Source organism: Oryctolagus cuniculus, chromosome 1 (assembly GCF_964237555.1).
Source record: "Oryctolagus cuniculus chromosome 1, mOryCun1.1, whole genome shotgun sequence".
Classification (NCBI taxonomy): Eukaryota; Metazoa; Chordata; class Mammalia; order Lagomorpha; family Leporidae; genus Oryctolagus; species Oryctolagus cuniculus.
The window spans coordinates 135,617,169-135,630,297 of NC_091432.1; the positions used below are offsets into that span (position 1 = coordinate 135,617,169).

Consider the following 13,129-nt stretch of genomic DNA (forward strand, 5'->3'; position numbering starts at 1 on the left):
CTTAGTCCAGGTGAATGATCTTTCTGATGTATTGTTGGAATCAATTAGCTAATATTTTGTTGAGGATTTTTACATCTATGTTCAACAAGGATATTGGCCTATAGTTCTCTTTCTCTGTTGTACCTTTTTCTGGTAAAAATTAAGGTGATGCTGGCTACATAGAAGGAATTTGGGAGGATTCACTCTCTTTCAATTGTTTTGAATAGCTTGAGAAGAATTGGAATTAGTTATTCTTTAAATGTCTGATAGAGTTCAGCAGTGAATCTGTCTGGTCCTGGGCTTTTCTTTGTTGGGAGGGTCTTACTATTACTGATTCAATTTCCATCTTGGTTAGGGCCTGTTTAGGTTTTCTATGTTTTTGTGACTCCATTTAGGTAGGTTGTATGTGCCCAGGAATCTATCCATTTTTTGTAAGTTTCCCAACTTGTTGGCATATAACTCTTCACAGTAATTCCTGATGATTCTTTTTATATATGTGATATTCATTGTTAAATTAAATTTCCTTTATCACCCCTAATTTTATTGTTTTGGGTCTTCTTACCCCCTTTTTTTCTTGTTTTGTTGGGCCAATGGTTTATCAATTTTGCTTATTCTCTAATTTTAGTAATTTCTTTCCTCCTACTGATTTGGGTTTGGTTTTTTGCTGTTTTTCTAGGTCCTTGAGATGCATTGATCACTCATTTATTTGGTACCTTTCCAATTTATTCATGTAGGCACCAACTGCTATAAACTTCCATCTTAGCACTGCTTTTGATGTTTCTCATAAGTTTTTTAAGAATTACTTTATTTAGGCCGGCTCTGTGGCTCACTTGGTTGATCCTCTCCCTGTGGTGCCGGTATCCCATGTGGGCACTGGGTTCTAGTCCCGGTTGCTCCTCTTCCAGTCCAGCTCTCTGCTGTGGCCTGGGAAGGCAGTGGAGGATGGCCAAGTGCTTGGGCCCCTGCACCCACATGGGAGACAAGGAGGTAGCACCTGGCTCCTGGCTTCGGATCAGCATAGGTCCAGCCGTAGTGGCCATCTTGGGGGTGAACCAATGGAGGGAAGACCTTTCTCTCTGTCTCTCTCTCTCTCACTGTCTAACTCTACCTATCAAATAAATTTTAAAAAAAGAATTATTTATTTGAAAGATGTAGAGAGAGGTAGAGACAGAAAGAGAGAGAGAATTCTTCCATCCGCTGGTTTACTCCTCAAATGGCCTCAGTGGCTGGAGCTGGGCCAATTTGAAGCCAGGAGCCAGGAGCTTCTTCCAGTTCTCCCATGTGGGTACAGGGACTTAAGGACTTGGGCCATCCTCAGCTGATTTCCCAGGCACATTAGCAGGCAGCTGGATCAGAAGTGGAACAGCTGGGATTCCAACCGATGCTGGTGCTGCAGGTTGGGGCTCTAACCCACTGCACCACAGTGCTGGCTCCCTTTCCCGTAAGTTTTGTTATGATGTATTGTGATCTTCTCTCATTTACAGAAATTTTTTTGATTGATATTTTGATTTCTTCTATGACCCACAGTTCATTCAGGAGCATGGTTTTAGTCTCCATGTGTTTGCAAATGATTTAGAGATTCTTAAGTTGTTGATTTCCAGCTTCATTCCGTTGTGGTCAGAGAAGATGCATGAATATAATTTTGATTTTTTTTTAATTTGCTGAGACTTGCTTTATGGCCTAGCATGTGGTCAATCCTAAAGAAGGTTCCATGCACAGGTGAGAAGAACGTGTATTCTGCAACTGTGGAGTGAAAAGTTCTGTAGATATCTGTTAGGTCCGTTTCATCCGTAGTGTCGATTAGGTCTGTTGTTTCTTTGTTGATTTTCTGTCTGGTTGAGCTGCTCATTGATGGAAGTGGGGTGTAGAAGTCTCCTGTTACTCTTGTATTGGAGTCTGTGTCTCCCTTTAGATCCACTGACATTTCTCTTAAACAGCCAGGTGCCCTGCAATTGGGTGCATGTACATTTATTATAGTCACATCTTCCTGTTGAACTGATACCTTAATCACTATATAATGCCTTTCTTCAGCTCTTTTCAACAGTTTTTGTGTTCTAATCTATTTTGTCTGATATGAGAATGGCTACACCTGCCTTTTTAGCTTTCTGTTAGCATGGAACATATTTTTCCATCCTTTCACTTTCAGTCTGCATGTATCTTTGTTGAGGAGATGTGTTTCTTATAGGCAGCAAATTGATGGGTTTTATTTTTTTTTTTTTTATTTTTATTTTTTTTTTATTTTTTTGACAGGCAGAGTGGACAGTGAGAGAGAGAGACAGAGAGAGAAAGGTCTTCCTTTTGCCGTTGGTTCACCCTCCAATGGCCGCCGCTGCAGCCGGCGCACCGCGCTGATCCTGGCAGGAGCCAGGAGCCAGGTGCTTTTCCTGGTCTCCCATGGGGTGCAGGGCCCAAGCACCTGGGCCATCCTCCATTGCACTCCCTGGCCATAGCAGAGAGCTGGCCTGGAAGAGGGGCAACCGGGACAGAATCCGGCGCCCCAACCGGGACTAGAACCCGGTGTGCCGGCGCCGCAAGGTGGAGGATTAGCCTATTGAGCCACGGCGCCGGCTCGGGTTTTATTTTTTAATCCTATTGGCCAGTCTGTCTTTTAATTGGAGAGTTGAGGCCATTTATATTCACAGTGATGATTGATAAGTTACAACTTGGCCCTGCCATTTTTCCATAAATATTCCTATTGTTTACATTGGATTTCTTCTGTACTTTTACTGGGAGATTTTCTGCTTTCACATTCTTTCATAATGATGTCTATATGTCTTTGTTTCTCTGTGTATCACATCCTCAAACATCTTTTGTAAGGCTGGATGAGTGGTGACAAATTCTGTCAATTTCTGTTTGTTGTGGAAGGTTTTTATTTCCCCTTCATCATAAATGAGTGCTTTTAAGGGTCCACTGTTCTGGATTGATTTTTTTTTTCTCTTAGGACTTGGGCTATTTTGCCATTCTCTTCTAGCCTGTAGGGTTTCTGATGAGAAGTGAGCTGTGAGTCTAGTTGGAGATCCTCTGAAAGTAATCTAGCATTTCTCTCATGCACATTTTAGAATCTTTTCTTTATGTTTTGCTGTGGAAAGTTTGACTGCAATGTGTCATGGTGAAGATCTTTTCTGGTCATATCTACTAGGAGTTCTGTGTGCTTCCTGTACTTGGATGTCCCTTTCTTTCTCCAAATTGGGGGATTTTTCTGTAATTATTTCACTAAATAGGCCTTCTAGCCCATTCTCTCTTTCCAGACCTTTAGGTCCTAAGATCCATATATTGGGTTAGTTGATAGTATCCCATAATTCTCCAACACACGGGTTTTAAATTTTCTAATTATTTCTTCTTCTTCTTTTTTTTTTTTTTTGTCTTACTGAAAGATTTCCAAAGATTTTCCAAAGATTTGTCTTTTAGCTAGGATATTCTTTCTTCTGCCTCACCATGTCTGTTGTTACGGCTTTCCACAACATTTTTTATTTAATCTGTTGGATTCTTCTTTCTGGTATTTTATTTTGATTTCTCTTTGAAGTCTCAGTTTCATGGGAAGATTTTTCATTTATGCCATGTAAGGCTTTCTTTAGTTTGTAGATTTGCTTCTGATTGCTTTTGAGTAATCGTGTGATTAATCCTTTGAATTGCATTTCCAGCATTTCATCAGTTTCTTCATCTTCTTATTTCTAATATTGAAATGCTGCTGTGTTCCTCCTCGGGGGTGGTCATGATGGCTTCCTTATTCTTGTTCCTGGAATTTCTGCATTTATTTTTAGGCATTTGTGGAGTTTCTTTATGGTTTTTCCCTCTGATAACTTTTATCCTTGAACTATCCCTCTGTGGCTTGGTAGAATGCACTCTCAGTGAATACCAAGAGGTGTGTGCTGGATGTGGCTAGGGAACTCTGCTAGTACTCTATGGTAGGGCGAGTATTCGGGATTACTGCCAAGTTGGGCACGGTAGATCTCTTGTTAATAGAAGGGGGCAATGGTCACCTCTGTTGGTGTGGGCACACCCTCACCTCCTGTGCTGCAAGCTGAGCAATGCCCAGGTGTTGGCCCCCAGGGGATCAACACTCATCCTCACCGCTGTATGAGCTGCACAAATGCTACGTGCAGTCCTCACTCTGAGCGAGAATCTGCTGCAGTGACCTGCCCCAGGCAACCAATGAGCTCCGAGCATGTGGAGCCACAACTGGAGATTGCCCAGAGCCCAGCTGTACCCTGCACCCTCTCATGTAGCCACCTAATCCCCACAGTCTAGCACACAAACTTCCGCAGTCGCTGAGTGTAGAGATTCTTCTTTTCTCTGCCAGCCTGTCCAGTCCACTGAGAGGCAGATGTTCCCTGAGCCAGCTGTGCCTAGGCGGCCTGTGGTGTGTGGGAGGCAGGGGTGCCTTAGAGTCCCACCTGGGTGCCCAGCCACCTGTCAGTTCTCCCCATCAGGCTCAGAGTCACTGAGACCGCGGATTCTTCTCTGGCTCACATGCGTACATGGACGTTGCCCTTTCCCTGCCACTGCTACCAGTACTGCCTAGAACATGATGTCCTCTCTCATCCAGTTCCTGTGTATGTGTGCAAGCCCAAAATGGCGCCCACCCTCTCTCAGCGGGGCAGCAGGTGCCATGGTGGTGAAGATGGAATGAGACAAACCTGCCTCTTTTACTTGCACTGGGCTGCGGGTAACTGCTCAGGGCTCTCCCTTTGGTTTCATCACCACGGTTGCTGTAGCCTGGTCTCATCTCCGTCTCCAAGCTGCCACCAGCTCCGGCTCACAGCTGCTGACACACAGGTCTACAGGGCTCCTCTTTCTCTTATAGGACTTCCAGTACTATTTTCTCTCCAATCCTCCCCTGAGAGTACACTTCCTTACTTTTTTTTTTTTTTTTTTTTTTTTTTTTTACTATTTATCCCTAGCCTAGTGCACTATGCCATTCCCTTCTGCCATCTTGGAATTCCATTATATGTTTTCTAGAACTTTAGATTCTCCAATGGATTTTAGACTAGAAAAGAAATCTAGACTCTCTGGTGAATTTTATAGTCTTCAAACTGTGTGACAATACATTTGATTTTTTTAAAAGATTCTATGTATTTATTTGAGAGGTAGAATTACAGACAGTGAGAGGGAGGATGGAGAAAAGGTCTTAGATCCACTGGTTCACTCCCCAAAGGGCCACAGTGATCAGAGCTGAGTTTATCCAAAGCCAGAAGCCAGGAGCTTCCTCTCGGTCTCCCACCTGGGTACAGGGGCCCAAGGACTTGGGCCATCCTCTACTGCTTTCCCAGGCTGTAGCAGAGAGCTGGATCGGAAGAGGAGCAGCTGGGACTCGAACCAGCGCCCATATGGGATGCCGGCACTGCAGTTGGAGGATTAACCTACTGCACCACAGCGCCAGTTCTAACATATTTGATTTTTACAAAACAAAATATATTTTTGAGGAGTCACTGATTATACTTCTGATTTCAAGAAGGTTTCTCTCTCAGTCCATTTCTTATATATTGCCTTAACATGTGCCTTAGTAAATTATAAACCCGATGGTCACTGACATTGTGAAGAAAGCACAGTTTGAGGGGCTCGAGCTCATTCCTGTACACTCTGCTCTCCTGTAGTCATTCTCACACACTTCCTTGCCCTTGTAGCTCAGTGTCTTAGGGGTTTCTTTGACACTTGGAGAAAGGTGTACATTACTCCATATTGATGCTTCGTGCACAGAAATGTGAATCTGGTGGGTCAGATGTTGCTAGCAGGGCAGGCTGCTTGCTGTTGAAGATGAATTGCCCGTTCTGCCCTCCAGGTGACTTCTGAGCTAATGATGTATGGGAGTGTTGTAGGACACAGATGCTGGGGTGAACACAGTCCCAAGCAAAGTTTCTCAAACCAGGGGAGGGGCTGATGTGACTGACAGGACCTGATCTATCGTTACTCCCTCTGGCACCTGCTTTCATGTACAACACACTAGGGTCCTCTGGAATATAGAACCGTGTACACACCCAAAGGTGTAGCAGGTGAATGGAGGAATAGCAGCATCAACTTAAAACAACTGTTAGCCTTTGAAATGTAAGAGTATAAAAAGGATGTACTGTTGGGGCCAGCGTTGTGGTGTAGCGGGTAAAGCTGCTGCCTGCAGTGCCGGCATCCCATATGGGCACAGGTTCGAGTCCCAGCTGCTCCACTTCTAATCCAGCTCTCTGCTGTGGACTGGGAAAACAGTAGAAGATGGCCCAAGTCCTTGGGTCCCCGCACCTGCGTGGGAGACCCAGAGGAAGCTCCTGGCTCTTGGCTTCGGATCAGCACAGCTCCGGCCTTGGCAGCCAATTGGGGAGTGAACCATTAGATGGAAGACCTCTCTCTCTCTCTGCCTCTCCTCTCTCTGTGTAACTCTGACTTTCAAATAAATAAATAAACCTTTAAAGAAATGATGTACTGTTAAAATATAAAGGACATGTTTATAAGGTTCAAAATATCATCTGATAAACACATTTGCAGTTTTTCCACAAAGGAAGTTTTCATTAGAATAGAGATTCATACAGTGTTTGTCATCATACTGCAAATAAGATGACCAATTTTACTCACAATATTTAACTCTGATTTATATAGTTTTGTGACATTTCAATATTGTGATAGTTTGAAATTTATGTCTTTGAAAAACACTTCAGCACTTCTTTTTCTTTATATTCAGACTCTTTCAAATTCTAGGTTAGATTTTATGAGTTGTGTTTATGGTTCGATTTATGAGTTACTTAAGATAAAAAGTGGGTTTATCCCTTAAGAATGAAGATGTATCTTAGGGCCAGTGTGTGGCATAGCAGGTAAAGTCATCTCCTGAGATGCCAGCACGCCAAATGGGCACCAGTTCACGTCCCAGCTGCTCCAAGTCCAGCTCCCTGCTAATGGCCTGGGAAAAGCAGCAGAGGATAGCCCAAGAGCTTGGGCCCCTGCTATCCATGTGGGAGACCTGGACGAAACTCCAGACTCCTGGCTTTGGCCTGGTCCAGCCTTAGCTGTTACAGCCATCTGGGGAGTGAACCAGCAGATGGAAGATCTCCCTTTCTCAGTCTCTTCCTCTCTTTCTGTAAGTCTGACTTTCGTATAAAGAAATAAATCTTTTTAAAAATGTAGATGTGTCTATCCTTTCTGACCAAAGAACATTGGAGAGGAGGAGGCAGGCTTAACAAGCAAGATGAGATGCTGGCCCAAGGTACAGTGGCTGTTTGTGTGCAAAAAGCTGGAGGGGCAACTCGAGCAGAAAGAGAAGGAAAACGCGGCTCAAAAAACTAGTTTATTTTGATATTCAAAAGCTATTGCCACTCTGCAATAACAGTTTCAAGAAATCCACATAATTTCTTTTCAATTCTTATTACCATACATCTTTTTGTCCACATCGCACTGATAAGCTGATCAACTTGACATGTGTCCAGATCAACATGGATCTGTTGCAGAAAGTAAATGGTGATTGATTTTAAGGCATAAATAATTTTCAGTTTATTGCTGTTATTTTGTTTTAAGATTTTATTTATTTATTTGAGAGGTAGAATTATAGACAGTGAGAGGGAGAGGCAGAAAGGTCTTCCATCCGCTAGTTCATTCCCCAGCTGGCTGCAATGGCCAGAGCTGTGCTGATCTGAAGCTGGGAGCCAGGAGCTTCTTCCAAGTCTCCCACGTGGGTGCAGGGGCCCAAGGACTTGGGCCATCTTCTGCTGCTTTCCCAGGCCATAGCAGAGAGCTGAATTGGAAGTGGAACAGCTGGGACATGAACCGGTGCCCACAGGGGATGCTGGCGCCTCAGGCAGAGGATTAATCCACTGTGCCACAGCATCGGCCCCTATTGCTATTATTTTGATACCGCATTTAACCATTTGTATATGACTGTTGACTCTTCTTGTTCCACAGGATTGCCATCGGCCAGTTTGGCTGCCCCTAACCTCACTGTGGAGGAAGGAAAATCCATCACGTTGTCCTGTAACGTGGCAGGTGACCCGGTTCCTAATCTGTACTGGGATGTCGGTAATCTGGTTTCCAAGCACATGGTAAGACTTGGGCTTGGCTCTCTCTGTGTGAGTAGAGAAGACAATAGGTGTTTCAGAACTCAAGATTGAATTAAGCCTCATGATGCTCATTTAATAGTTTACATGGAAATTTATAAGTTTATTTATTCTTAACCAGCAAAGATTCATGCTGGCTTGCATTGTAGTTATAAACTGGGGACTCTTTCTATCCCCGATGACCTCTTTGTGTGAGTGAGCAAGGTGAATGACTCTGCTTGTGGCATTTTCCCTTTGAGAGAGGTAGATGGGAATTCAAGGATTAAGTGAGCTTCACACAGTATGCACTTTGTACCTAGATCAAGACAATATCAATAACAATGACAATGACTGCCTCTGGCCTGAGTTTGATTCAAGCAAGAAGCTTTTCTGATTATATCTATCTTTATCTCTACTTATAGATAGATAGATGGGGGAAAAAGACCCTCCATATCTTGTTGTTGGGTGTGAATCCTAATGAATGTTTTTGTCTGTTCATTCCATTGTAGAACGAAACGAGCCACACCCAGGGCTTTTTAAGGATCACTAACATCTCATCAGATGACAGTGGAAAGCAGATCTCCTGTGTGGCAGAGAATCTTGTGGGAGAAGATCAAGATTCTGTCAACCTCACTGTGCACTGTACGTGAGCAGACGGGCATGTGTGTTTAATCTCGAGTGATTGTGGGCATCCACATTTGTCACTGGGGCACTAGGATGCTGCTTCAACTTATCTGCAAAGTCTCTGCAGTGTGCTGTGCATACTTAATTAGGAAAGGTTGCCAGTGGTTTCAGCCTCTTCCTCTGTTCTCTTTTGGTTCTGTCTCGTGCTCATACCCAATCACGTTTGAACTTCTCTGTGCACCTTTGTCTTTGTGTGTCTTCCCTGGTCTTTTTCTAATAGAACGTGTATTAGGAGGTCATTATTTCCTCTTGCTAATGTTGCAGCTTAGATTCTGATAAACTAGTTTCTTAAGTCCTTTTCCTCTATAAAAGCCAATGAAACTGTAAAGTTGTGATACCTAAAGCATCGGTGGTTCTTTACAAGTGTATTAATTGTACTACTAATTCAATCAACCTCATTCGTTTGGTGTCTGAGAGAAGGAGAAGAGAGGGGATACCTACTTCAATTACTCAAAACTCAAGCTACTCAAAGCTCAGACCAGGAACTCAATCCTGGTCTCCCTTGTGGGTGGCAATTCCCAGGGTGCATGTTAGCAGATGGATGGAGCTGGGTGCAGAGCTGAGCACTGAGCCCAGACACTCTGATATGGGATGTACATCTCAACTGGCATCTCCACTGCCAGGCCAGATGCCCGCCCCACGGCATACATCTTAAAGTTCCAGACTGCGATGTTCAGTGTGAACACACACTCAGTGAATATCACAGAGATCACAGAGGTCTGTCACGTCACTGCCAGTTCTGAGCAGTTGTGAAGTAATGAGGTGCTATGCTGTCGGGTTAGCACGTGGATGAGAAAACACTGCACATGTGTAGAGACAGGCCTGCAAGTACGTCATCTCCACATACATGCAACTTTTACATACATGCTGTTTTACACCCCAAAGATTATTGTAAGAAGCCTTTGAGAAATCCATGACAAAGAGAACAATTAAACTTAGCAAATTTAAATTTTTTTTTATTTTTTGGACAGGCAGAGGTAGTGAGAGAGAGAGACAGAGAGACAGAGAGAAAGGTCTTCCTTTTTCCGTTGGTTCACCCCACAAGTGGCCACTACGGCCAGCACATTGCAGTCGGCACACTATGCCGATCTGAAGCCAGGAGCCAGGTGCTTCCTCCTGGTCTTCCATGCGGGTGCAGGGCCCAAGCACTTGGGCCATCCTCCACTGCCCTCCCGGGCCACAGCAGAGAGCTGGCCTGGAAGAGGAGCAACCAGGACAGAATCCGGTGCCCCGACCGGGACTAGAACCCAGTGTGCGGTCGCCACAGGCGGAGGATTAGCTTAGCGAGCCATGGCACCGGCCAGCAAATTTAAATTTTACAGTACTGTATTTCTTAAGATGGGGGACAGTTTGCATCGGCCGAGTTGAGTAACTCTGCAAGCTCCGGTGTGAGGACTTTCCTAGGCAGCTGGGACTCCCCAGAATGGGGATGTGAAGGAGGTTGATGTGTGTGTTCTGCTTTGTCTTGAGTCAGATCTGAGCACGGGCAGGGCACTGTTGGATGTTCTGCTTGCTCATGCTGCACTGTGTGACCGGACGCGAGTGTTTCCTCAGTTTGGGTTATCATCCATGGGAGCACCATGATCTGGAGAATGGACTTTAACTGTCAAAGTGTAGATACATAGAAATAATGAGGGACTAAGAAGGTTAACAACTGGGACACCCATTGCAAGGGCCAACTCAGAGTGTGTTCCGCCCTTAGCATGAAGTGAGCAAGCGCCCTCAGGAAGCAGTGAATGGAAGGGCTACCTTTATCAGGCACAGGGAGGCCTGGCCTCCTGTTCCAGAGCTGCCTCCCTGTAACCCTGGTCGGTCCTCTTCACCTTCCTGGACTTTGCTTTCTTCATCTGGAAAACGATGCTGGTTAGATCCCAGAGGTCTTTTCCAGTCCTTGGGGTTTATGATGATCAAAGTCAGATCACATTAAAATTAAAAAAAAAAAAATGATGAGCTCTTTTCAACACATCCATTCAGGATAAATATTCTGCTAAAAAGATACTCTTTGTTTTGTTTGTTTTCTCAAGTCATAAAGCACTTTCTACAAAGTTGAAGGACTCTCTAGTCTGTGTATGCTTAAGTTGAATCTCAGACATTTAAAGGATCTAAACAGTGACATGTAGAACCCTAGCAAAAATGGATCATGCTAGAATAGGATGCTTGTAAGGAATATTTGATATTAACAAATGTAAGAAGTATCAGTTTATCATACTTTCTAATACTCATTCTGCATCAGCAAAAGCATTCGTCGCCCTGATCAGTTTGATCTGTTTTAGATATGTGGGATCAGGGCTTTAGCTAAAACTTCTAAAGTCAGTTTTTTTGGTTATTTGTATTATTTGGAAAAGAAGCCCTATAAAAATAGTGGCTCTCCTTATTTATGGATATATATCAAATATATACAATAGTGACAAGGTGTATGTATAGAAACCAACGTAAACCTCACACGAACCCTTTCCACTGTCAGAAATCTCTGGGCTGTTTGGGTTGGTTCTCACTTAGACTGAAGAGATTTGAAACATAGCTGTGTCTCATGGGTCTTGAGTAGATCAGAGAAGGAGGTCTTAAACTCTGTAGGAAACTAAATCAACCAGTCAACCCTGATGATACAAAATACCAACAGATTTCAAAGTTGCTGGTTATGCGGTTTTTGTTTGTTTGTTTTTAAAAGATTTTATTTATTTACTAGAGAGGTAGAGTTACAGACAGTGAGAGGGAGAGACAGAAAGAGAGGTCTTCTGTCTGTTGGGTCACTCCCCAAATGGCTGCAATGGCTGGAACTGTGCCAATCTGAAGCCAGGAGCCAGGAGCCTCTTCCTGGTCTCCTACGTGGGTGCAGGAGCCCAAGGATTTGGGCCACCTTTCACTGCTTTCCCAGGCCATAGCAGAGAGCTGGACTGGAAGAGGAGCAGCTAGGACTAGAACCGGCGCCCATATGGGATGTCGGCACTGCAGGCGGAGGATTAACCTACTGCGCCATGGCTCTGGCCCCAGGTCACGCATTTTCTTCCACTCAACAATGGTTGAGTGAAATCCTCTGTCAGTGACACAGAAGTCTGGAGACGGAGAGAATGCTGAGCTTCTGATGCTGTCAACTCTCTCTTTTGTCGATTTAGTTGCACCGACGATCACATTTCTCGAATCGCCCACGTCAGACCACCACTGGTGCATTCCGTTCACTGTGAAAGGCAACCCCAAACCAACACTGCAGTGGTTCTATAACGGGGCCATCTTGAATGAGTCCAAGTACATCTGCACTAAGATACATGTAACCAATCACACGGAGTACCACGGCTGCCTCCAGCTGGATAACCCCACCCACATGAACAACGGAGACTACACTCTGATAGCCAAGAACGAGTATGGGAAGGACGAGAGACAGATTTCTGCTCACTTCATGGGCTGGCCCGGCATTGATGATGGTGAGTACCGCGTGCTTTCCTATGTGGGGAGAGGACAAGCCATATCACACTGTCCAGACTGGTCACTTACAATGCTATTACTTAGTCTTGCTCGTGAGTCTATAGGGCAACTTGGGGGGGGGGGTTGTCCTGTGTGTGTTTCTTCTGGGGTGCAGGGTGAGAAGTAGTAAGTGCTTTTTACGGAAAGTTCAGGATGCAGGGTGACAATGGCAGTAGACAAGGCTTCTTAAGGCCTAGGGTTAGGACTGGGCATTCTCTCTTCAGTCTGAACGCTGTCGGCCTAAGGAAGTTCTGGGGCCAAACCCATGTCGGGGCTAGGGTTTGTATTACTCCCAAGAAAAGCATGGGGAATGAACAATTTTGAGCAATAATACAATATACACAGTGTTACTAGTGTGCCTGGCTAGTGCATGGGAAAGGGGCTATGAATAGTCGTCTTAGTTTTTATCTCAAGTGTTTAATGCGACTTTGAATCTACAATGGCAAAACCCATACAAAACCCCAAGCAGATGGACTGTGGTTAGTTGGCTCCTGCAATGTTTCAGATCTGTCTTCCAGCCCCTTGCCTATTTGGAATGCAGGAGTCTGCATTCTCATCCATGAGTGAGAAGCTCGTATCCCAGACTCCTTTGCGTCTCTGGGCTACTCAGATGAGTCATCCTTTTATTAGCTTCTGATTTGTTTTCTTCAATGTGGCGATAGTCCCTATCTGACCAATAGCGTGTTAGCATCAGGGGTCCACTCTGGGGCCAGCAGGTGAGCTTCAGTGTGAGTTCCAGCGTCAGTGGGACATTGTAAAAGGTGAGGTGGCAGAGGAAGGGAGACTAGAACCTGGGGCTCTGTGATGCAGAGGATGCCTGGGCGGCCCGTACCTGCGTGGCTCAGTGTGGGACCATGGACGTGAGTGCTGTGTGCAGAGCCGTCTTTGCCAAATGGCAAAGGCAGATGCAACCGCTCCTGTGACGTATGTTCCTATGACACTGCCATCTACCCCAAACATCTTTGACAATGAGTACGCCTCCTTACGTGATTTGAATTATG

General features: G+C 44.7%; 1 protein-coding gene across 9 annotated transcripts in view; it reads left to right on the top strand.

Moving 5' to 3' along the window:
• Window positions 1-13,129, top strand: part of NTRK2 (neurotrophic receptor tyrosine kinase 2) — a 397,538-nt gene that overhangs the window by 68,019 nt on the left and 316,390 nt on the right. For all 9 annotated transcript variants that reach the window (XM_070065715.1, XM_070065713.1, XM_051833735.2 and 6 more), the window contains 3 exons: window positions 7,855-7,991; window positions 8,495-8,627; window positions 11,783-12,088. In XM_070065715.1, coding sequence (XP_069921816.1) covers window positions 7,855-7,991; window positions 8,495-8,627; window positions 11,783-12,088 — 576 coding nt within the window. The remainder of the gene's footprint in view (window positions 1-7,854; window positions 7,992-8,494; window positions 8,628-11,782; window positions 12,089-13,129) is intronic.